General features: G+C 39.8%; 1 protein-coding gene across 8 annotated transcripts in view; it reads right to left on the reverse strand.

The window, feature by feature from the left end:
- Window positions 1-25,582, reverse strand: part of PDE4DIP (phosphodiesterase 4D interacting protein) — a 195,017-nt gene that overhangs the window by 137,994 nt on the left and 31,441 nt on the right. For all 8 annotated transcript variants that reach the window (XM_032486898.1, XM_032486907.1, XM_032486897.1 and 5 more), the window contains exons 2-3: window positions 14,664-14,719; window positions 10,461-10,606 (exon numbers count right to left, since the gene is read on the reverse strand). In XM_032486898.1, coding sequence (XP_032342789.1) covers window positions 10,461-10,606; window positions 14,664-14,719 — 202 coding nt within the window. The remainder of the gene's footprint in view (window positions 1-10,460; window positions 10,607-14,663; window positions 14,720-25,582) is intronic.

Genomic DNA, 25,582 nt, shown 5'->3' on the forward strand with positions numbered 1-25,582 from the left:
AAACAGCCCTTTGGGAAAGGCACACCCACGGCTGGAGAACACTTCCTGTCCTTTGGCACCCAGTGGAATCCAACAGGAACTCAACTTGGTTTGGATAGGAGGACAGGGGTAGACAGGAAGGGATGGGGCAGGGAGAAGGAGGAGGATCATTTGTTTCACGTATAAATATTTTATTGATAATACACCTATATGTCTGGGAGTCCCTATGCTTTTCTGATTAAAATCTAAGTTGAATACAAAAGTTTGATTACTGGCTGTTTTGAATTACTTAGACTTGTATTACAAAATTAAATAGAATAATGACACTATCTTCACAACAACAATCACTTGCACAGTAGTTGACAATGTATAAAGCACTTCTATATATGTATTATTTCATTTTATCTTCATTATGACACTGTGAAGTAAGCAGATTAGAAATCATTATCCCCATTTTACTCTCCAGGAAAGCGAGACATCAAGAGGTTAGCTGACTTGCTCATCTAGAAAGTGGAGCACAGACTACAGGTTCCAACAGTCTGACCTCTATTTCATACTCATCAGGATTTTAATTATGACACTAAATGACCCCTGTGAATCTAGGATTCCCTTGTGAATAATAAGGTATTTCTGCTGCCACCTCAGGTCCCTGCATCTTTTCAAAAGTATTCTTCCTTGTGACCTTAGAGGATCTGACCACTTGAACCTACATAAAACATGGTTTTCTCCATTGTCAAGATGAATAAACCAAAGCTAGTCCTCAAAAGATTAAACATAAGGTTATTATGTGACCAAATATGACCCAGCAACTCCACTCCTGGGTATACACCCAAGAGAAATGAAACATATGTCCACACACAGTCTTGTGTATGAATGTTCACAGAAGCATCATTCACAAGAGTCAAAAAGGAGAAACATCCCAAATATCCAAAAACAGAAGAATAAATATACAAAGTTTAGTATATCCGTACAATAGAGTATTACTCAGCTATAAAAAGGATAAAGTACTACAACATGGATGAACCTTGGAAACATTATATAACATGAAACAAGGCAGGCATAGAAAGTCATATATTGTATGATTCTATTTATATACAATTTTCAGACTAGGCAAATCCTAGAGAAAGCAGATGAGTGATTTCCACGGCCTGGAAGAAAAAGGAATGGGAAGTGACTACTAATGGGTATGATGGTTTTCTGGGTGTAATGAAAATGTCCTGGAACTAGAGAGTGGTAATTGTTGAACGAGTCACTGGAAATACTAAAACCATGGAATTATATACTTTAAAAGGGTGAATTTCACAGTATGTAAATTACATTTTAATAATGCTGTTACTTTAAAAAGAAAAAAACCAAAGCTGTGAAATCAAGTCCAGTACTTTGCTTTTACAAAGGATTTTTTATAATAAAGTTTCAGTTCAAATTCAATTCAATTCAATTCAGTTAAAAGTAAATGGTTTAGAACTACTTCTAAATGTGTATTAATCCTACTCAGATTATGGGGCCCTAACATAAAAGGTTAGGTGAACTATCCTCTAAGTGGCTCTCAATGTTGAATACTTATGGATTACTGTGTTCTAGCAAAAGTGAGAATTTTGTTACAATCTTTAGATGAAACAGAAAGAAAATAAACGATCCACTCTATATTTTGTCACAGGAAAAGCATGCTCATTCAGCTGTCCTGAAGAATAGTTGTAACTTCTGCAGAACATTCTAACAAGGAAAATGTCAAAGTCAACCAACATGGTCTTCCACTCATCAACCCTTTCACTGCCACACAGGGTTTCTGTCCAGTGTTCCAGAAGTCAGCTGTTGATGTCTGCCTCAGAAAGTAGACTGAGAATTCTACAAACATCTGGCCTTTTTTCTTTTGGGTTGCACAACAAACAAACCTTTCTTTTGAAACTGTTTCTGAAGATTCAACATAATGTGGGGAGTTTCAGAATCTTTTAAATGATAAAATATTTAATAATATCATTCCATTTTCTCCCTTAAATGCAGAAGCACACTGATACCCATCCTCTGAACAGCCTTTTCTTGAAATAACTGGCCTGATGACAAGACAGATAACAACAGCACTATTACATCAGGTAGATAAATAAACCGTATGTTGGGCAGCGTCATCGTGTAGATAAAGGATAGGGGTTCCGACGATGTTCCTGCAGCCTCCCCCACCAAGATACACACCCACACCACCCCCGAGGCTGGAAAAACAGGGTGTCGTCATCATCACATTATAGCACAACGAACTATGTAAAACCAAACCAAAACAAGTAACAACTTCCCCGGCCACCAAAAATAACCGGCCCAGCCAGAAATAGCACCGTCAGAGGCAGTTCAATGAGCTCCATGGCTGAAATAACAATTGAGACACACCGATGCTGGGAGCTCCCAAGGACTCCTAGGCTTGAAGATTCTCCTTCAGTTTGGCCCGACCAACACCAGCAGGGCTTGATGGTGTTTGTTCACAGCTGGTTCGATCCAGGAAGATTATGTGCTGAGCTTCCAGGACTCAGGAGGGGACATGTCGCTATATGGCCTCACCCATTTTTCTAGATTTTCAATTCTTTTTCCATCCTTCTCTGGGAAAGATGGAGATTTCAAAGGCACAATCAGGACTTTCTCTAGGCATAAGAGCTGAGTACACAGTGATACCACGAACAAGCATGACTGCAACAATAAGGCTTTGGCCATCAGTGGCGGCTGGACAGGGAGATACAACCAACTTGAACCCCAACAAAGCTCTAGTGCTCCAGTCGTGACAAAGAGCCTCTCACTTCTGAGCTCACTCTCTGCTGCCTCTAGAACTTTTCATGGGTAGCAGTGTCAGCCTGGAAAGTCATCCCTCTTCACCTCCCATTCAGCTCCAACCTAACTATCTCCAACTAGCCCTTAAGGACTTGGTTTAGATATTGCCTACTATTTATTTTTATTTATTTATTTTTATTGTTCTGCTGAATGGAGGCTCTGGGGATTGAACCCAGGACCTTGTGCATGCCAAGCACATGCTCTGCCACTGAGTTATATCTACCCCAGAAACATCTATTTACTTTTATTTGCTTATATTTTTGTAGATATTACCTACTAAAGGAAGCCTATCTGAAGTCTGGGTCAAGGGCCCCTCCTGAGTGCACCCCAGCATTATGTATCTATTATTATTACCAAGATTATCTGTTTGACTGTTTAGTCAATTAGATTAGAGTTCCTTAAGAATAGGAAGGATCTCCTTAATTTTATTTCCAGAAATGAAAATCACTTTACTGGTTTTTGGGTTTTGTTGCTGTTCTTTTACTGATTATAAAGAGAACTTCATGTGCCTGCTCCAGTCATTCCCTTTCTCAATGGATGGCATCAATCACTAGTTGCCCAAGTAAGAAAGCTTGGTGTCATTCAACCAAAACACAATAAGAAAGAAAAAGGTATGCCTACTATGTACTAGGCTCTATGCCAATCACTGTATCTAGTAGTGAATGAGACAAACCCTGCCTCTGCTACCGTGGAGCTCAGATTCCAACAGAAAAGACAGACTTTGAATAAATAGTATCACTTATTAAAAGGAAAGCGTAAGGTACTCTAGACATTTACAACAGGTGACAACCTAGCCTGGGATGGAACCAGAGGGATGAACTGGTGGTAGGTCACACTCGGTTTCTTCTCTCTCACTGGTCATACATCCAGTTGGTTGCTTAGTCTTGTCACTTCTGTTTCTGAACTCTCTTCTTCTTTCATCTGTCCATTCATCTCACTCCTCTACTGTGAAGACCACCAACCTTTGCCCCGAATACTGCAACAGCCTCCTAGCCTCTCTGTCCACCTTGGACTTGGCTCCTCCAATCCAAGTACTCAGATTTGTTAAAAAAATTTTTTTCTGTAATTTAAATTTCTTTGTCCCTAATCAGAGCATATGCTCTCCGAGGATGGTAATTCGTATACATCTCTGCATGCTCCACAGCACTCAGAATCATTCCTTTTTACTCATAGTTCTTAAGAAAACAAGTGTTTGATTTGATGCCTATCTTTAGCAACGTTGCTTAGGAATGAAAACTGGGCTGAAGCTCTGCAGAATGACTATGTAGAAGAATCCCTCTGAAAAGTCATGTTTAACAAGAAGAAAATTCTGTGTTTGTGATTGTTGAATGTTTAGGACTTCCTCCCTTCCCTTCTCATCTAAGAACTTTTTGAAAGTCTCAAGACACTAGTAAAGTCAGAACCAGTATGCTTGGGGCCCTGTGGTTTGAGAAGCAAAACACCATTTAAAAAAAAAAAAAAAGAAAGTGTGCTTCACCAGTAGCATTCATTTTCCAAGGCTGCAATTACAGAGACACACTCAAGAAGCACTGAACTAACTGGACCGAAAGGCAGCACTGGCATGACCCAGATTCACTTAAACAGGAACCCCAGGCCATGGTAACTTAGATTGCCATAGAGGTAGAAAAGTCTCTTTTAAGACTTATCCTCCGCACGAACTTTAAGACCCAAGTGGAGAAATTTGCAAGTATGGGTGGGGCCTCAACGGGCTGACTCACTGTGGTTGGATTCAGACTGCCAGGAAAAGCTAGTTTCAGACTATAATTAGGCAAATGTTGTAGCTGGTTTCATTGGTATTTTTCTGTTAAAGACAACATTGTTAGAAAATGTGTAAACAGGGGAGGGCAGTGGAGGCCTTCTCTAGACCTTAAGCCACAGACCTCCACCCCTCCAGGGCTTTTCTGTAGAGTTTGCTATTTTGATTCTCCGCCTAAAACCAACTGCACACATTTCACTAATGCAACCTCTCCTTCTCTGCATGGTCCTCGCATCTCCCCAAGAACCTTGGCTCTTGGAATTGCCTTGGCTCTGCCACTTTATATCTGCATAGCTTACATCAGGTTCTTTGAGTCTTGGTCACTTCACTCATATAATGAATGTAATAATAATTTCTATCTCAGAAGTTATAAAGATGAACTGAAAGATAGCTGAAGTAAAATATGCTAAGTGTGTAAAAAGTGCCTAGTGTATAATAAACACTCATTGTTATTAGTTATTATTATGATCTTAATAAGTCCTGTCAAATATTTCAAAAGATCTCTGCTTTATTCCCCTTATTTTACATTTATAATTTTATCATCACAGTTTAGGTGGGAAATTATCTCCCTTTAAACTCAAATTTAAATTATTGAAAATAAATGTACTTTTCTTGACTTCTCAGTTTCCTATTCTAACCAATAAATTAATACACCAGTACCCTCCTTAGAATCATTTTACTTACTATGAATACATTCAGTGAATACTGAGTAGAGGCCAAGCAAAATACAAATCCAGTGTAATGCTCAATCTTTGGTACTTTTCATCATGTTCAGTTTAGTTGGTGAACATCCACTGAGCACTAACTATGTACCGGCATTATGCTAGGTTCTAGAGATGAGAAAAGGATAAACAAGAGGTTTTCTGCCCTTGGACTGCTTAAATTCTGGTTTACATTTTGAAATTGGAGAGTGAGAAGAGGCATTCTAAAAAGAAAAAAACCCAAACAAACAAAAGTCACCTGAACTGAAATCTGAAGGATGAGTAGGCTGTAAGGTGAAGAATAGGAGAGAAAAGGATTTCTAGGCAGAGGGAACAGCTGGAACAAAGACTTAAAGAGTACAAATCATTTTGGATGGAGGGTATAGCTCAAGTGGTAGAGCACATGCTTAGCATGCACAACATCCTGCGTTCAATCCCTGGTACTGCTTGCAAAAATAAAATCTAATTACCCCCCCTCCAATAAAACCTAAAAATAAAGTCACCTACAAATGTAAAAAAAAAAAAAAAGATAATTCAGTAAAAATAACTTAAAAAAGGGTACAAAACATCTCTGAATTGCAAGCAGTTGAGAATTAATAGAATAGAAAGCATGTGATGGAGAATACTAGGAGACAGAAGTGAATTTACAGTTTACCTAGGGAAGACAGAATTGTCCATCTAAATAGGAGAAGCTCCATGATTCCAGCCCGTATGAGCCAGCACTTTCATTATCACCAACCTAGGTCACACAAAGGATGAGTATTTTCAGGCTCATATTATGAAACATTGGGGAAATTCCTTTGTTACTCTTCGTGCCTTTATTTCCTCATTTGAGGTAGTAATCATGCTTTCTTCACAGCGTTACCATGAGCGTTAGGTGAGTTAATACTACACATACTTAGAACACTACTCGACACACAGAAAGTCATCAGCATATGCTAGTTAGTATTATCCATGTGCTGCTCTAGTCTCACTCATCCCAGAGGTGCTGAAGGTGGAGTAGGTGCTGTGGTCAGTGAGAAAGCATATAGAAACGCATTTTTCTCAACACAAGACTATGGCCATTTGTATGTAAAAATCTTTCTGACCCAATATCCTGTCAGGATTTGTAGCCATGGATTTGCTTTCACTTGTTAATTGACCAATAAATATATTTTCCATAATATGCCAGTGTTTACATTTTTAGTCTATTATCGCTTACTCTGGAATCAAGGCTCTTTTTCCTAGCATTTCTTATATCAGCAAACACTTCAGAAGCAATTGCGTTACTGCTCAATTACTTTTTACTGATTAAATACCTTTATATTACTTCTTCCCTTGTTCTAAGTCTCCTTCCTTACCCACCTTGACTAAGTCTGTTCAGGCTGCTTTAAGAAAATACCACAGACTGGGTAGCTTATTAACAACTCAAGTTTATTTCTCACAGTTCTGGAGGCTGGAATGCAGGCTTTGTCCACCACCGAAGAATGAATTACTGCAGACTTAAGTTAAGAGAGTGAGAGGGAGTCAGAGACCAACTCCAACTCCCCCTGAGCCCCTCCGAAACTCTTGTATTTATTGAGAATAGTCAAACAAAGGATTAAGGTAAAACACGTCATAGGAACATGTAAGGGGCATGGTGTACATGCAGGTATGCAGGTCAGCAGTTTTGTGAAAAACAGAAACATTAGTTTTTTTTTTTGCAGGGGAGGCAGGTTTGTCATTTACTTATCTTTAATTTTTTTATCCTAATGGAGGTACTGGGGATTGAACCTGGGAACTTGTGCATGCTAAACATGCACTCTGCCACTGAGCTATATCCTTTCCCCAACACTAGTCTAAATCTGTATGTTTAGGGAGAAGTTTACAAAGTTTAGGGAGTATACAGCCCGTAATGGAAACCAGGCAGGCACAAAGACCCCATAAAGATCAAGATCTAACTAGATAAGCGAAGAATGCCCTGCTGTTTTCAGCAAGGGCAAGAGGTAATGATTTTCCAAGAAGCAGAAGCAGCCAGCCCTATAGCTAACAACCTACACCTAAAATAAGCTAGGTGTGTCTTGCCATTTTCAGCAAGACAGTGAGCAGCAGTTTTCTGCACTGCAGCCCTACAACTTATTAACCCATGAGTGTGCTCCCACAAACTGAAAGTCCAAGATTGTGGTGCCAGCCTGGTCAGGTGACGGCTCTCTTCTGGGTTAAAGATTGCCCCTTGTGTTCTGCGTGGTGGAAGGGGCTAGGGATCCCTCTGGAGCCTCATTTATAAGGTGCTAATCTCATCCATGAGGGCTCCACCCTCAAGGCTTCAGCATCACCCACAGGTTCCACCTCCTAATCATCACCTTTGAGTGTTAAGATCTCAACCTGTGGATCTTGAGGGAACACAAACATTCAGACCACATCATCCATCTAGCGCAGTCTCTCACTGGCTCTATTCATGGACATATCCTTCTTCCTTTTACCCAAATTTCCCCTCTGTCTGGAATATTATAATCTCCTTTTCTGACTAGTAAAATCTAACTCAGTTTTGGAGACCTCACTCAATGTGCAGCCCCCATGAGAGATGTCCTCTGGTAGGAGGCCCTTCTCTGTCCTTCAATTAAACATTCTCTCAAGATCTCGGAGTACACTGTCCTGATCTTTATGATAAGGACATCTTATACTGTAAGTAATTCAATGTCTGTATCTCCCATTAGGCTATAACTAAGGGCAGAAACAGCATCTTACTTAAAGCGATCGAGTGTTTATTGCAGGGATAGGTGAAATAAGGATGGTACCTTGGTCTGAATGTGTCCCCCTCTCAATTCATATACTGAAATCCTAATCCCCAAAAATGGTGGTACTGTATTAGGAGGTGGGCCTTTGGGATTAGTGTCTTATACAAGAAGCTCCAGAGAGCTCCCTAACCCCTTCTGCCATGCGAGGACACAGTGAGAAGGCACAGCTATGAAGCAGTAAGAAGCCCCTCACCAGAAGGTAACCCTGCTGGTGCCCTGATCCTGGGCTCCCAGCCTCCACAACTGTGAGAAAGAAATTTCTGTTGTTTATAAGCTACCCAGGCTGTATTACAACAGCCTGAAAGCACTAAGACAGATGGAGTCCTAGCTGCTCCGCCCAGGCCTGTATCTCTTTGTCACTTGCTTTAAGCCCTGGAGGAGTTGACCCTTCTTTGGCATAAAACCTTTAATATGTCTCTTTTCTCTTTCCAAGCACAGCTCCCAGCCTTTATGCCACGGCTACTGAATCATGATTTCAGCTTAGAGAAAATATCATCTTATTTAGAGTTTTACCATTTTTTTAGGGTGGGACACTGGAATATGTTCACTTCTCTCCTATATTTTTTTCTGTGTCCTCTAATTTTCAAATTCTTTCATGGATTCTTCATGCAGTAGGTGCTATCATTCAAAGTCTACAGAGTGGAGGGATGGATGAATGGATGTAAAGATGAACAGACATCAAGAGACAGTGTAGCTCAGTGGTACAGTGTGTGTGTAGCATGCATGAGGTCCTGGGTTCAATCCCCAGTACCTCCATTAAAAAAAAAAGATGAACAGACATGTGAGCATGACACAGCTTGGTTTACTGGCAATGACCATTCTGACCAAGAAGTGTGCTGTAACCTCACTATTATTCATTTATTAATTGACACATAGGGGAGAGACATTTAAAATATCTCCTATTGGACTCTTCTCTGCATCCTGGCTTGGTTTCTGGTTCTCAGAGTTGAGCAATAAGGATATTAGACCTAACAACTAATAATAATAATAATAATAATAATAATAATAATAATAATAATAATAATAATACCTAATAAAACTAATAACTAGTAACTAATCAGCAATATTAGACCTGAATGCCAAGAGAAAAAGACTCATGACGCCACACCTGACCCCTGCGCATCACCCAACTCAGCCCATTATTTTCTGTCTCCCACAGCATCCAGCCACTCATCCTACCAGTGGAGGTGACACACTTCAGTTCTAGGATCCATTCACCTCTCAGCCAGAAGGAACACGCAGGCAGACTGACTTTCAGGGAGCACCCCCACCCCCAGCTTTGAAAGCACCACAGCTCTGCTCACCCTTTCCACATCGCAGCAGATGCAAAAGGTAAAAAAGGGGGGGGGTTGGGGTAGCTCCAGCCCTACTCCCACCATCAGCACCGCAGCTGTTCAGAGGTTTAATCTTCAAAAGCCACTTAATATTCCTGCAAACTCCCTCTGTCTTTTTTTTTCTTAAAGCAGTATCCATGACGACTCTGAGCAAAAAAACTGAGTAGGCTGTTTAAATTCTCAGGCACTCATTATACGGAGCATAACCTTTGTCCACAGGAATGCCTGGTAGGATGTACATCAGGTCCTATGGAAACATTTCTATTTACAAACTGAGGGAAGACAGGGTAAACTCATGTCAACACTGCTTTGCTCACCTTTTTCTGAAAGTGGAATTTTTATTATTTTATATCATAAGCTATCAGTTCAAGAATGAAAGAAACCCACACACCACAGGGCATTTTTACACAGTATTCAGTGTGTACTAATTCCTGGGCAACCCCCAGAGGGCACCAAAGAGCTGTTTCTTTTTTTAGCACACAAGGGTGGAAGAAATCCCACATGCTCTCTCTCCAGGCCAGACAAATTCCAAGAGATAGGTTCTATTATGCAGACTTTCTTGGATCAATCCAGGGCACAGGGAGCTGGGGGTGTGTATTAGATTATCAGTAATTTGGCTTTTGCCAAATCTAAAGATAAAGATACAGAGATGTGGAACACTTCAAGAGTTAAATCAGGAGTTTGAAGCAGCAGTGCCCAATTCATGTTGAGAAGCAAATGGTTGTGGCTGAGCTATCCCATGCTGCAGACAGTACCCAATTATCTAGAGCGGCCCACGCCAGCAGCAGAGGATATAATGCCAGCTGACTGACTCGGTCTCCTGGGCTCACTATGGTCCAGCCAGATACTCAGGGTGCCATTTAAACTTCCTGAATTTATCTGAGAAGTAAACCAGCAGTAAAAACAGTGAGACAGAATCAGTGGCACAGGCAATGGCCCATGAACCACAGTACTCAGCACACAGCTAACAGTCCACAAGCTTATTGGGACAAATGCTCTTGAAAGAGACACTGTAATGGTGAGAATGCCCATAACCCAGACCAAGCCACGGGTCATATTTTTATAAGGCATCATTATCTCTTGGGACTGCTTCTAACTGAGATAATTGTCTACCCATGTGACTTACCTTCTCAAAGTCCCGAAGAGCCTGGGTCTGCACCTGAAGGGGTCTTTCAAATGCTCTCAAGGAATGTCCAAAAGGGACCTTCTCACCACTTCTCCAGGTCTGTGACTGCGCTGGAGGGCCTCGATCTTTCGTGTCACTAAGAAAAGCTGCCAGTGAAGCAGAACAACAGTAAATTTTACATAATAATGGCATTAGGATTGTCCCAACCTGCATGTTTGGGTTTCTGCAAAATACAAATCAATTCTAGGCCACATAAAAGCAGTTCACATAAAGTCGCCCGTGATAGATCATCTTAATGATGGTCCCTGGCAAAGCACACTGGTTTATGTCCATGCACCTTTGTAATGTGATGCTCCTGCTCCTGCCATCAAGAAGTGGAGTCTATTTCTCTACCCCTCGAGTCTGGGCTGGCTTAGTGACTTGCCTTGACCTAGAGAGTGTGATGAAAATGCCACTAGTGGATGAGTTCTAGAGACTAGGCTTTGAGAGGCCTTGTATTTCTGTTCTCTCCTTCCTAGAACCCCAAGACCCCTGTGCTGTGAAGAAGCCCAGACTACCTTCCTGGAAAAGGAAAGGCCAAGTACAGGGGGAAGGAAGATGCCAGTCACCACTGCCAGACACTTGAGAAAGGCTGTCTTGGACCCTCAGTCCCAGTCAAGCTGTCAGAGGAGGGCAGCTATTTGAGTGATCCCAAGTGAGACCAGCAGAAGAATATTTCTGTTTGTCAACACCCAGAATTGTGAGAAATAATAAATCATTGTTGTTTTAAGCCTTAGGTGGGCAAACTTTTTCTTAAAGGGCCAGAGAGTAAATATTTTAGGCCCATGGGCATCACCTCTGTCACAACTAACTCTGCCCTTGTAGCTCAAAGCAGACACAGAAAATATATTAGTGAATGAGCATGATTGTGTTGCCACAAGACTTTATTTACAAAAATGGCAGTTGGGCCCACGGGCGACAGTTTCGCTGACCCCCGTTTTAAGCCACTAATTTTAGGGTGGTTTGTCACCTGACCAAAGATAACTGAAATGACCTTATTTGAAAAACAAATCAAGCTACTAACTAAGAAGTATTTCTACAAATCTCTCTACAGAGAATCTTTCAGATAATCATATAGGAATAATACAGTTGTAACAGCCAGCATCTTTAACAGGTATTACAGGTCAAAATAGTTTCACATGAATTACTGCATTTATAAAGTTACTGCAACCAGTGAAGTAGACTGATGTGATTATTATATCTATTTTACTAATGAGTAAATAAAGGTTCAGAAAGTTTGCTTGCCCAAAACCACACTGCTAAAAAGGGGCAGAACCAATTCCATGTTCTCTCCATTCAACCTTCTTAACAATAATGCCAACACTGTGTTATTTTAGCAGTGAAGGGGATTGTAACAGGTCAGAGAGTCAGGGAGAAATAGGCAAAGGGGCAGAAACACAGTCTTTCCATCAACCAAAGGGAGCATTGCCCTGGGAGAAGCTAGTGAAGGCTCTGCTGCTACTAACCTGCCTTGGAGAAATAACTCTGAAAGAGTCGGCAAACAGGGCCTCCTCCAAGCAGAACTCTCAGAGGACCTCCAACTGAGGTGGGCTTGGGGTTGTAGACTCAGGTAGGACACATAGAAAAATACATCTTTTCTTGGCTGACCGAAGGAAGCAATTAGCCTTTATTACTGAGAGCAATTTTTGTTTTAAATCAGAAAGAATGACAACCATCGCAATACACTGAGCTCCACAGACAGCATCAGTGTGAGTGAGGGTGAAAGGGGCTCGGGGTGACTCTGCCTCACTGAGGAAAAGTTAACTCGACGTAGACATACGGGCAAAGAGGATCCTAAGGCACCAAGATGTGAAATGTTACCATATGCCCTTTTTCTGTCCTTTCCTTTTCTTTTTCTCCACTTTATCTTTTCTCTTTCTTTCCTTCCTTCCTGCCTTGTATATTTTTGTCTCCTTTGTTGAAAATTAATGGGCCATATATGCATGGGCACCAAAAGCAAAGGCAACACAAAAGCAAAAATAAACAAGTGGGACTACATCAAACTAAAAAGCTTCTGTTCAGCAAAGGAAACCATCTACAGAATGAAAAAGCAACTAAGGGATGGGAGAGTGTATGCCTCCCTCCCTCCCTCTTTCTCTTTCTTTTTGCAAACTTGCCCAAAGGAATGTAAGAAAAAGTCCCCAGATACTTCAATCAACTTCTCATAGTTAAAAAAATGCTCAGAAAACAGCATTCCCTGTTTTAAAAAAGAAATTTAAAAAAAAAAAAAAAAGAAAAAGAAAGAAATGAAAAGAAGAAAGACCAAAAGGATCAGGAGGATGATGACGAAGATGAACAAAAAATAATAATGATAAATAGGGTGGTTCTAGTGCAGTTTCTTTCCCCATGTCTAGAAATCTTTACTCATTACATCACTGATTTTATTTTATCTTATTTTTTAGTGTGTATGTATGTATATTTAATTTACTTATTAATTTATTTTTATTTTTTAATTTTTATTTTAGTTTGGGGTTATTTATTCTTTTTTTGTTATTGCTTATTATTATTTTAGTTAGGTTTATTTATTTATTTTTGGAGGAGGTACTGGGGATTGAACCCAAGACCCTGTGCATGCTAAGCATGCACTCTACTACTTGAGCTATATCCTCGCAGACCATCACTGATTTTAAAGGAAAAAAAAAAGGGAAATGTAAGGCCATGTGACTTGTTTTTAAATTGGACACTGTACAGCATTCTTTCATTTTTCTAAAAATAACCTACTGTCAAGTGTGCCTTTAGATAGCCCTGTCCTTAATGGTATTTTTAATAGCCACTAACCTTGCCTGGCAGAGTATAGGGGTTTAAATTAGCACAGAAATTTAAAGCAGGTTTTATTGGTACACAGCACAAACTAGTTATAGATGGAGTTGGGTTTTTTCCCATCTTCAATTGTCTTTGATTCAGTTTGTACAAAATAATTGTTGTTCTGTTAATTGTATACCAGTCTGTGATTGCAAATTAATAATAACAGTAGTAGTAATAATAATGTTGCACCTGTTTTGCTGATATCCTGATATTTCTAAGTAAATGCAAATGTTTTAATTGAATAAATTAGAAAAAAATTATTTCTTCCACATTTGGGTGAAATTAAACAGGCTATTAATTGGAAGAAATTTGATAAACAGAACAACAATACATTACAGTTATATTCATAGGATATAATGGAAAGAGAAGAGCCTTTGAAGACTGAATATCAATCCTGACCACATGCAAATTGTGGGAATTTAGGCAAATCTCTTAATTTTGTTGAGCTTAATTGCCTTTGTAAAAATGGGAGTGATAATGCTTACCTCTCAGAGCTTGTATATGGACTAAATAAAATAATAAATGAAAGTACCCAACCTAGCATCTTGCTTTTAGTAGGCATTTTCTCCATTCCTCTTCCATTTTTGCCCTAGTCCTTCTGTTTTTTACCTCAAAATGGAGACTCTTGATACTCAAAATGAGTATGACAGACCCTTAGAACTCATAGATTTCACATACACAATTACAAATGCTAATTTTAAGTGACTCCAAAGTCCTTAACACATTCAAATTAAAAACTTTTCCACATTGTGCATATGAACCATCTGTGTTTTAAGGCTGATACAAAAAGGCAAATCACTTAGCAAAGTAAGCAAAACAGTAAGTGACTAAAAGTTTTTGTGAAAACTGGCCCCCAGAGGAGTGTTATTTTCACTTTGGTTTAATAACTTAGGTAGACCCCTGGCTAATGTTAATGCAGGAATAATATATTATTATGAATACATTAATAATAATAATAATATTTACTGGGTTCTTATTCCTTGACAAGCTCTGTACTAAGAGCATTTCTCACTTAATCTCACTTACGAGGTTGACACTATTATTATACCCATTTTAATGGTATATTAGAGATTTCACTTTAGTGGAAAAATCTATTTTAATCATTTTACAAGTGATTTTAATCTTGCAATTACAGAATTGTTAGAAGTCTGAAGAGTTCACATAACTATTTCAGTTATGATTTACTGGATTGTGCTAGGAAGGTTGGGAATTATATGCTACAGTGGTATGTACAAATTTGGAAATTCACAGAAAATCTGAAGACATTGCCATGGTGAATTTAAAGGGTTTATAATTTAAGGGAATTATGATCAGCAGAAGATGAAGAATTTAGCAAGGCAAGGCCCATGACCTCCTTACCTGATGTATGACTTGTTCTGGGTACCATCTCCCCATCATCTTCTGCAAAATAATCTCTGTGGAGAGAAACATATCGTTAATTAATGAGATATCATTCCACACAGTGTCCAATCCCTGGGGTGGCAAGACATCTGTTTTTATTTATTTCTCCACAGACATTCATTAAGTTAGTACTGTATCAGGGACAGTGTTAAGTCCTGGAGATACAAAGACAAACCCCACAGGAAGGGTTCCTATTCTCAGTAGGTACCTGTGGAGACAGCCATTGAACAAACAACCGCACAAGTATTGAATTATTGTTGTGGCAAGTGCTATGAAGCAACATGCAGAGCAACTCAGAGAAAGGGACATTTACACTGAGATGAAGAGAAAGTCAGCCAGATGAAAAATGGGAACAGAAGAGTATTCCATCATGAGGGGCCAGCAAAGATCCTGAGTTGGGGAGGAACTTGGCTTGGCTTGTTGGAGGAATGGAGAAAGCCAGTGTTGTCACCAGACCATGCAAGGCCTTGTGGGATGGGGTAAGGATGGAGTTCTGTGTGATGGGCAATGGGAAACCACTTAAGGATTTTAAATGCAGGAATAATGGCAAATGACCAGATTGAGATTTTGGATAGATCATCAGGCTGCAGAATGACACTGCAGAGTGAACAAAAGTAGATGGGGAAAGCAAGAAGTTGTGATGGTTTGAACTAAGGGAAAAGAGCAGAAATGGAGAAAAGCAACAGAAAAGAAAAATCAAGATATGTTCAGGAAGTAGAACTGATTCAGAAAACTTAGAAAACAGACAAAGTCTACTAACGGAAATGTTAAAAACATCACGATTCAGTAGCAAGAAGTATATCTGTCTGGCACAGTGAAGACCACCCTCCCTAGCACAGAAGGGGGAAAAAATCTCAACAAATACTTGTCAAGCACCTACTATGTCTTCAGGCACCTGTTTTAAGCTCCATGAATGTGGCAGTGAACAAAATAGACAAAAATGCCTGCACTCATGGAACTTAGGGGGAAACAAGTAAAATGTATAGTAGCAATTGAGGACAGGTACTGTTAAAAACTGAAGTAGGGACTGGAGATAGAGTGCTGGCGGTATGGGGAGGAGGGAGGGTTTCAGTTTTCAGTAGGCAAGGCTTCTCTAGGAAGCAATAACATGGGTATTTCAGCAAAGAGTCTTCTAAGCAGAGAACATCAAATGCAAAGGCTCTTAAGAGGAAGCATGCCAGGGCATTTTTGGAACAACAAGAGGGCAGTGTGGCTGGGCAGACTAGCAGGAGGCGAGGCCAGGACAGTAATAGGAAGGCTGGGCAGGGGACAGATTGTATAAAGCCTTTCAGGACATTAAGAGGCATTTAGCCACTTGAGTCTTGTGAGGCAAAAAAAGGGATGAACTGAGCAACGCATGTTTTAAAAGGGCCAGCTACTGTTTTGACCGCAGACTGGGAGGGGAAGGCAGAAACAGAGAAGCGACTGCAATAATCCTACTGGGAGATGCTTTCAACATGTAGCTTACTCCTTAAACCCTCGGGTATTCCCAGTTCGTTGTTCTGAAAATAATTATGTAGCCGAGATTTAGTGGGCTTCTCTTTTTAAAAGCCAGGAGACATTCCCTGGGAGGTGGAAGAGAGCCTGGCATTTGTTTAGAAATCGTTGACGTTCTTTCTTCTTTCCCTCAGGGCTGGATCTTGGCATAAATCTTCACTATGTTAAGTTCCAGATGGACATGAAAGTACCAGACAGGGCAAACTGGACGACACACACCACCTGGCAATTCTTTATTATTCAAAAGCAGGTCACCAGCTTGTGGTTCTTCCTGGCTCTCTGCCTCTTTCCCTTCTCCACTTCTCATTAAAAATTTTCCCTGAGAGTGAAGAATGAAAGAGATGAAGGTACTACTTCTGGATTCCCCTCTGCTGAGAAAAAGTAGGGGAAGGATTTTGAAACAATCAGCCAGAACAATGTCTTGAAAAATTTATGGGGGAAAAAACATATTCTCTGCTGCAGCTATTCATGCACTGGATAGATTCCTTTATTCTCAGCCCACAGAGCCAGGTAACTGGTTCAACTGCTGTCAGGAGCAGGGTCATTCCTCAGGCCAAATTTAGCCCATCCAACACATTATATTTGATTCATTTCTAAATTCTCTTGGGAAATGAATGGGTCTGACAATACTGGGCCTGCCTTCCTGCCTAGAGGGGTAACCTGCCACCTTTAAACAGAAGAGGTATGTTTTCCGCTTTGCCATAGTCCCTGTCACTCCCTGCCCTCGTAATCTCTGCTCATACACTCATTTATGAAACTTTCCCAGCTCTTCCTGTGTCTCTGAGGCTGTCACCCTGATATAGACTATATACAGACAAAATTCTCATTTTTCCTTTAAGACACAGTCTTAATCTGCCTATTGGCTTAGCACACAATTCATTAATTCGTGAAGCTAAGCCACTTACTGGCTTATAAATCACCTTTACCCCTCCTGGCTGCAGTTTCCTTACATATTTGTAAAAGAAATGCATGAATTTCTAGGGTTCCTTGCAGTAATTATTCAGTTCTATTTGAATAGATGCTGAAACATAAAACCCATTTTAATACTTTCCAAGGATGGGGGAACTTTCCAGACATGATCTCATTCAGTGCTCCCTGCTCCGAAGATTTCACATTCTAGATCTGGAGCAATCTACAACAAGGTGGTGCTGATGGGTCCCACAAGGTACCTCACCTTCTCCACCACCCCACACTCTCCCAGAGCTAGCTGGCTGCCTGCCTGGTATAAAGCAATAACCGGAAGGGTAGAGAGGTCACTGTGGATGGGTACTGAGTTAATGGGCTTTTTGTAGTCTCAGGAGATTGTTTTAAAAATCACTTTAACTCTATTAACAGCTCAAGTTACCTCTCATATTGCCCAAGAGTGGGGCTCACTCAGCTGCTCCAAAAGGTTGATAAGGAATTTGATGCTCCCTCAGAGAAGGGGCTCAAGGTTAAGAAACAGATATATGTCAAGGGGATTGCAATTTGTGACAACATCTGATAACTAAAGTGCAAGGAGAACTGGCATATGCTAGAGACAGACTTCAAGCCTGGCCACAGGCAGATACACAAAGCACTAACATATGCTGGTAAAGTCTTCTGCATTACCCAAGTCCAGGGTGAAAAAAAGTATACTCTTGTCCTAGTTTCTCAAATTCAAGTGTTTCTATATATACATTTTTTGAAACATCAGTCCACGAATGACTCATGCTCAGCTAGCATGTGATTCATCAGTTACTTACCACTCTCCTGCATAGATGTACATATATAATCTTTCCCCAAAGACACTTGTACCTTACATGTTGCTTTTCTTGTATAAATGAATTAAACTTTCCCTCAGTGAGGCTTATCTTTTTTCTCTCTACCTCACCAATCTGTCAGTACTGAAGCAATTCCACTAAAATTATACTTACAAATTTTTGCCAAAATACTCTCTTGCTTCATTTGAAGAACCAAACATTTTCCAAGTATAACACACCCACCAGCCCTTCACTTACTTAATTTCTCCATGGTGTATTACTCACATTTTCTTGACTTGCTGATAAGTAGCTATGAAGATACCGAACTCAAACAACACATAAACATACAATATCCCATAGTATGAGCTTTTCCTACAGTTTTGCAGGGTGATTAGGTGGCGAATGATCAGAAAATAATTGCTCCTCTCCAGGCCATCTGCTACCCTCTGATACTCTGATGCTGTCAAACTGTGCTCTGATGATTTCTTCCAAAAGTTTTCTAAGGATGGTAGTTTCAGTTACATCAGGGATATCCAAAGCACTCAATTTTAGTTTGCTTGAAAATGACCATTGATGCGGCTCCTTTCTAAGATGTGAGCGGCTCACTGGCCCCACTAGTCTAGTCTCTCGTAACATGGTGGGGAGGAGTAGAAACATAGGTAACTTCCTTAGCAAAGGGTAATACCATGATGGAGCCTACAGAGAGATATCTTCTGTAAGGAAGCCATAGACCATCCTTGGCAAAATGCATCTTTGGTGTTACTGCCTTGTATTTTGGCCTGCTTAATTTGTGGACTGAGAAGAGCAATGGATTGTGTCAATGGAACACATAATTCACAAGCAATGGCAAAATGGCAATCATACAACTTCACAATTACAAAGCAGGATGTGCAACAAGTCTTTGAACAGTATGAGATATTAGTATCTAGGACCAAAACCATGTCCCGCCCCCAGCCAACTATATCTAAGGCCCCATTACTTTCTTCTCCTCTGTCTTACCTATTAAGATAATCAACCTAGGACTATTTCTCCCCATATGAGTGTCCAAACTCCCAAGGGGGTGGCTTTTTTTCAGGCCCCCTCCCCAGGGCAATCACACACTTAGGTTGTTGGAGCACCACCTGATCTGACCCCCTACTTCATCACTCACCACTGCCCTGAATTAACATCTCTAAGCCGAGAGATAAAGACCATCTTCCCAGGCGCATTTTCTGCCTTTCAAACTTCTTTTTATATGGTTTTCTTACTATAACCAAAAATGCAAGAGGAAGAAAAACAATCTGCTATGGCAGTTCTTAGAGCAAAAAACTGGGCCTTGATTGCTATTTTTAGGATTTTTCATTCCATTTTGTAAACATTTATTGAGAAGTTGCTTACATGGCAAGCACTGAAAATATAAAGATGAAAAAGAAATATCTAGAAATCGAGGTGCTCAGAGTTGTCTATTGGGGGAGGTAGACAGGATTCAAAGAGACAATTATTAGAATGATGGGATTTAAAACAGAAATTTCAGAACATAAATGAGATAGCAGTTAATTTTGTCCTGTTGGGGAAAGGGATCTAAGAAATCTACAGAAAACAGAGAACAGTGAATCTAGGCCTCAAGCGTGGGTGTGAATACATAAGGAAACATGACAAAGGCCCTAAAATGGGAGAATGAAGGGTGTGCTCGGGACTTTCATTTTGTTCCCTCCTGCCTGAGTAAACCTAAACTGCTCCTCAGGACCCCTTCCAACTTCCTTTTCACCTCTCCGTCCCCTCAAGCTGTCCTCCCACAAACTCTAACCCTCAGGTAGGAGTATTAAGGGGACCCAAGGGGAAAAACCATTTCTTCATTCACACTTCTGTCCTCAAACATTATAGCTTTATCTAACTACTTAGGACCTCCGCAGATGACTTAAAACAATGCCAGCAAGAAAGGAGTAGAACTAAGATTTACACTCTAGTAAAAACACAGATACAGACTATCCAGACTAGCAGAGAGTCTGGAAGAGTGAAATGGCTGGGGGTTAGGACGGTAGAAAATATAAACGAATTTCTTCTCCTTCTCCTCTTCCTCCTCCTCCTTCTTCTCTTCCTCCTCCTCCTTCTTCTCCTCTTTCTTTCTTTCTTTCTTTCTTTTTTTTTCTTTTTTTTTTTTTTTTTACTATTTTTATAATAAAAGGTTAATTCTTTTTTTAAAAAAATTAAGGAACATATTCTGATTTATTTACACAGCTCTCCTATTAAGGCCCTTGATAAAAGATGAAATATGGGGTTAGGCTCAGCATGGCCTTCTCAAAGAGAGGGAGATATGTGTGATGACACAAAGATTGCTCCACTCTGCTGTTTGTTGGGGTCCAAACAAACACCCTGCTCTAAATTCCCATATTTTTAAAGCTCATTTGACACGAGTTGCCAGGTTCTGGTTCAAATAAAAGAAACCTTTCAAATGTTTGAAGATCTCTTTTTCATATTTTTAATTTATGCCCACATGCAACCCTTGCAGATGTAAAAGAGCCAGCAGGAGAAGACTGGTGGCCTATTTTCTCTAATATGTGACACTCCAGCTCCGAGGATTTTTAAACAGCAGGGTTTCACAAGTGGTGTCAACTTAGAAACAAAGACACCTACAGGTAATAGTCTCTGGGCTGCCTTTACAGTTTGACATGTTTTCTTACACTGGAATTTTCCTCAACACTGATCTTGGATTCAATGACCATCATCATTATTGTGAACAACCACCACCACCCACCACCGATGCTGCCACCACCACTTACTGATTGACTGATACTTTCCAGGCATTATCTCATTCAGTTATCACAAATCCTGTAGGTATTGTTTCCCTGATATTACAGATGAGGAAACAAGAGACCCAGCAGGATAAGTAATTTGCCCACGATCATACAGCTAGTTGTTGTTCAGCCTGAATGTGAAAACTGTATCTGTCTGACTCCAAACCTTTACTCTGTCCAATAAGCCCTATTTCCACCCACATATTTGCCAGTTGCCTCCTTTGTACCTGCCTTGACCCCAGGGAAATGACCCCTGAGAATGTCAAGTCAAAGGAAGGTGGGTCATGCTGCCTTGGGAAGGAGGTGGGATCAACTCCTGACACATACTTGTTTCTTGGGGCACCAACTCATCCCAATACATACACAGCTCACACTGGAGTACCTGCTACTGGTATAACAGGTATCATGTGACAAATGAATTACAACCCTAAAGAGGAAGTGGCAAGTTTTTACATAGGTCTTGTCCTGAAAAGTGAGTCACACATTATTTTACACTTCCCTATTTCTACCCAAGTTTCTCCAAATATTCATGCCCCTCCTGAATCCTTTCTGTGATAATACTTGGCATTGCCCCTAAAAGACAAAGAGAATAAACTGACAGGCAGGGGAGGTGATGGAAACAGACACAATCAAAATTGGGAAGGCCGTTTGTGAACAAGCTCTGAGAAATCTCAGGTCATTTTCCTCTTGCTAAGAGAGACACTGAGTATTCTTCTGCATTCCAAATATTGCCAATATCCCCCATTTGGCACCAGAATTGTAAAAACACATATTCAAATGCAAATAGGGTAGAAGTCACAGATGCAGAGCACAAGACTGTTATATAGTAAATACCATGAGATGATGATTTTTTCTCATCTCAAGACCTATCATTATAACCTCTGCAAGCTAGAATGCTTAATTGGCAAAGCCCCTCAGAACAGAGAGAACATCACTGTGAGTCTCCCTCTGCATGCGGACTTAGTGTGAGCTGACTTGGCACTGAGACAATAACATCTACTTTTCTCCACTACAAGCTGCAATTACACCCTTCACTCAACAGATCTATTCAGTGAGAATGGTATGGCCAAACAGAACTCTGGGAGGCGTTTTTCTGGAGTGCTAAGTACTCAATAGCTACCAGGAGCTACAAACATCACTGTGTATCTGCGACAGTTTTGAGTTTTATGACCTATTTTGCCCCTGCACTGAGTCTTTATCCTAAAAGGAATCAAATTTTTCTTGCTGCTATTCCTCAAGGTTCAGAGAAACCTCTTAATGCTGTAAAAACGTAAAGGCAGTTCAAATAATTATTTCCCCCACTTTGCCCTATGAGGTCATCAGACATGCCAATGTCTAATAAATTCTCCTCCCTGTCCCCTCAATCAGCCGACACTGACATCACTCTTTCAAAAAAAATTTAAAAATAATCTGCTTTGGATTCAGCCACATTACTCAGGGATGGTATATGGTCTCTCCACCCACTTCTAAAAAGTCAGCTTGTGTGTTTTACTCACGGTCCTGGCAATGCATTCTGTACTCCTCCGTTTTCATTAACAATCACTATTCACAAGGCACTGGGGAATGTCGAGGCACTTGGCCCAGTCCATCTCACAGCCCTAGACCAAACATTAAAAGGTAGATAATTTTTTTTCTGTCTACATTTGTATTCACATAATCTTTGTCTGTTTTTAATGATTTTAAAAGAATTATGTGATCCTTCTAGAAATTTTGGAAAGGACAAAAGTGTATAGAGAAAAATAAAAATAAAAATGCTACCACTTAAAGGCAACACTGATAAAAATTTTTTGGTCTTTATGTTTAGCTGATCTTCGGTTCATATGCTTGTGTGAATTCCACAAAACAGAAATAACACCAATCATGCAATTTTGTACCTTGATTTTATTTGTGCTATTGAAATGGGAGGTTTTGAGGAATGCAATTATTATTATTATTATTATTATTATTATTATTATTATTATTATTATTATTATTATTTTAGTTTAGTTTTTTTGGGGGGTGGAGGAGGTAATTAGGTTTGTTTATTAATTAATTAATCAATTAATTAATCTAATGGAGGTACTGGAGATTGAACCCAGGCCCTCATGCATACTAAGCATGTGCTCTACCACTTGAGCTATACCCTCAATTTTATGCAATTTAGGGGAAGAGGAAGAGTCAGGGGAGGAGGCAGGTGAGAGGAGGAGAACACCTTCACACTATAGACCTGCCCAAAGATTATACAGATGAATCTAGAGTCTTCCTTCTCAGTATAGTTTTACAATGCACCAAAACAAAGCTTATAGAATCTCAGAGGATAATAAAATTAACTGAGGATTACCAACAGTGGGGGACTGTTAAGGCAGTAAGAGATTCTAAAGCAGTGCTGAGAATGATTCAGAGAGCTGGTCCTGAGGTCTCAGCTCAGTCAGGAGATGAATGAAGAGCAGATGGCCTGGAAGACATGAGGGAATGGAGGACCTGGAGTAAATAATAAGGTAAATTGAATATTCAGAGAGTGAGGAGATGGGGGACTGGACACTGTGGTCAGGGGATATAATTTCAGAGTTAAAAATCCTAAAGATAGAGAATCTGGAGTGAGGATGGGCTACAAAGAAGGGTTTTGCTTATGGTGTACTGAAGTGAATTAGAGTTAAGGAACCGTGAGGTCAAGTTAAAACAGTAATATATACTCATGCCTTGGGACCTGTCTAGAATGTCAGCAGCTTGAAGGTAGGGTTTTTATCTCATTCACTATCATGTATCCAGCATTTAAGAAGTCTAGATCATAACAGAAATTTGGTGCCTATTTCTTAAACAACAAATAAATACAATTTGAATGTATAATGGCATCAAGCTTTGATAACCGGCGGATCCATTCCACAGAAAGGAGACACCTACCAAACAGATATTCACATGAGCCTTGCAGGGAATGTTCTCTAGGAAGTTCTTCATTGAGGATCTGCTATATGCTAGAAACATTGTTAAGATACTGAAGATTTAGAGACAAAAGACAGTCCTTTTTTTCAAGTAAACTTATAGAGTATGGAAACTACCAATTAAACCAACCAGCTGCATGCAATAATGGGGAAGGCAGAGTGTGTTCTGGCTACAGAGAACACCCAGAACTAGGTTCCAAAAATAATTCTGAAAGGAGGTAATGCTGAAACTAACCTCTAAGGGGTAAACAAAGTTATCTTAGCAAAGGCAAGGCTAGATGTGTAGGTGGGAACAACTGGTAGACTAGGGCCCACTCATAATAATTTTAGCTCAGGGTGAGTAAAGAGACACTCTACAGCCAGCTACCTAGTCTGCTGGCAATAATGCTGCTCCCATGATACCAATAATCTGGAAACCTATAAATACTGCACAGAAGAATCTTTTCTAAAACCAACTCAGCTCCAAACTTTACATGTTGTCACTTGGTAGAATAAATGTAAATTTCTTTCTGCTGTAGAAACATATATTGACTTAGTTTTAAAGCAGCCTTTACTAAACTCTTAAAACATATCTTTAATAAGAGGTATTATCCATAATCCCATAACCAAATACAGCATCTATTTTCTTCTCTCCTTGCAATAAACATCCTAACATGTATGGATAATTTTGATGTAATTTATATCCATTTTTACTTTCTTATATTGCAATTTTCTGTTTATTACTATTTCAGGAAATACTTTAAGATGGTGACAGATTAATAGTGACAGTGAAACATTTTACTCTAGAGAGGGGTAAAAACTGAGAATGTTGCTTCTGATTCACCTGGGATTATCTAATCTAGGATATGTCACCTTATATCAGTGTGCCTCCACTTTCCCTTCTGCAATAATAGGGACTCAGGTATTGATTAAATGAAATATCTTTCACATTAATATGAGTTTCAGGAGTCTTAAACCCTAAGGAAGTTGCAATACATTTTCAAGAATTAGAAATGTTTGACATAGTTAATTTACTTCTGAACACCCAGCATTCAAAAATAATCTTATGGAAGAAGAGGTATGATGCACCTAGACGTTTAATCAAGTATTAATCATAATAATTAAAAGTTGGAGACTTAGAGGACTCTATCGGGTAATGATTAAGTAAAGCATTATAATACCGCATGGCATGTTATTCCACATTATGAATAATTCAATTCCACATTATGAAATTTCATGAAATGCTAGAAATTATTCCATTTTCTTTGTCAGTCAATGTTTTCTACATATCAGCAGTTATTGCTTCTTTACACGCCTTCTACCTTGGCCGTGATAAGAAGACACCAGTTGCAGGTTACCTTTTCCCTAGTTGATCTTGAAAAAACAAAGCGAGAAAGAAGTTTCTGTAGAGTGGAACAAGTAGAAAATGAATGGAGATAATGAGAGATACTAAGGAGAAATATATTAGAAACTATTAAAGTGCTATGGAAATACAGATAGTTGTGTTGCTGGTATTACTATAATAGTCTAGGACTAATGAAATGCTTCAGCCATGAGGAAAAAAAAAAAGAAAATTCAGATCATGCTTGTCCTGATGACGACAAAACTCAGAAGATGCTCTGAGACAGAGGAAAACAAGTCCTCAGTGCTTCTGAATGCTTTAAAATAAAATTGGCTACAGCTACCTTGGGTCACCATGACATCTCTTTTATTCTGGACTTTCTTCTAACTTTAAACGCTATTTGAATTTTTGCCAGGGACAACTTGTGGAATGTTCTGAGCCCAGTTTGGCATTTTATTTATAAAATAGGGCCCATTTCAATAGGGCGAATGGATGGCTACTCCACATAGCCTTGTATAAATTACCACTGAGTCACCCAGAACGGAGGGGGCACTCTAAGGAGGGTCAGCCAACTTCTCCTTTCAGAGCCAGGAACAGCCATTTCCCAGTCTGCTGGTGTTCTAGATCCAGCCTTAGAACGTAAGCT

The sequence above is a fragment of the Camelus ferus genome, chromosome 9, assembly GCF_009834535.1.
Source record: "Camelus ferus isolate YT-003-E chromosome 9, BCGSAC_Cfer_1.0, whole genome shotgun sequence".
Classification (NCBI taxonomy): domain Eukaryota; kingdom Metazoa; phylum Chordata; class Mammalia; order Artiodactyla; family Camelidae; genus Camelus; species Camelus ferus.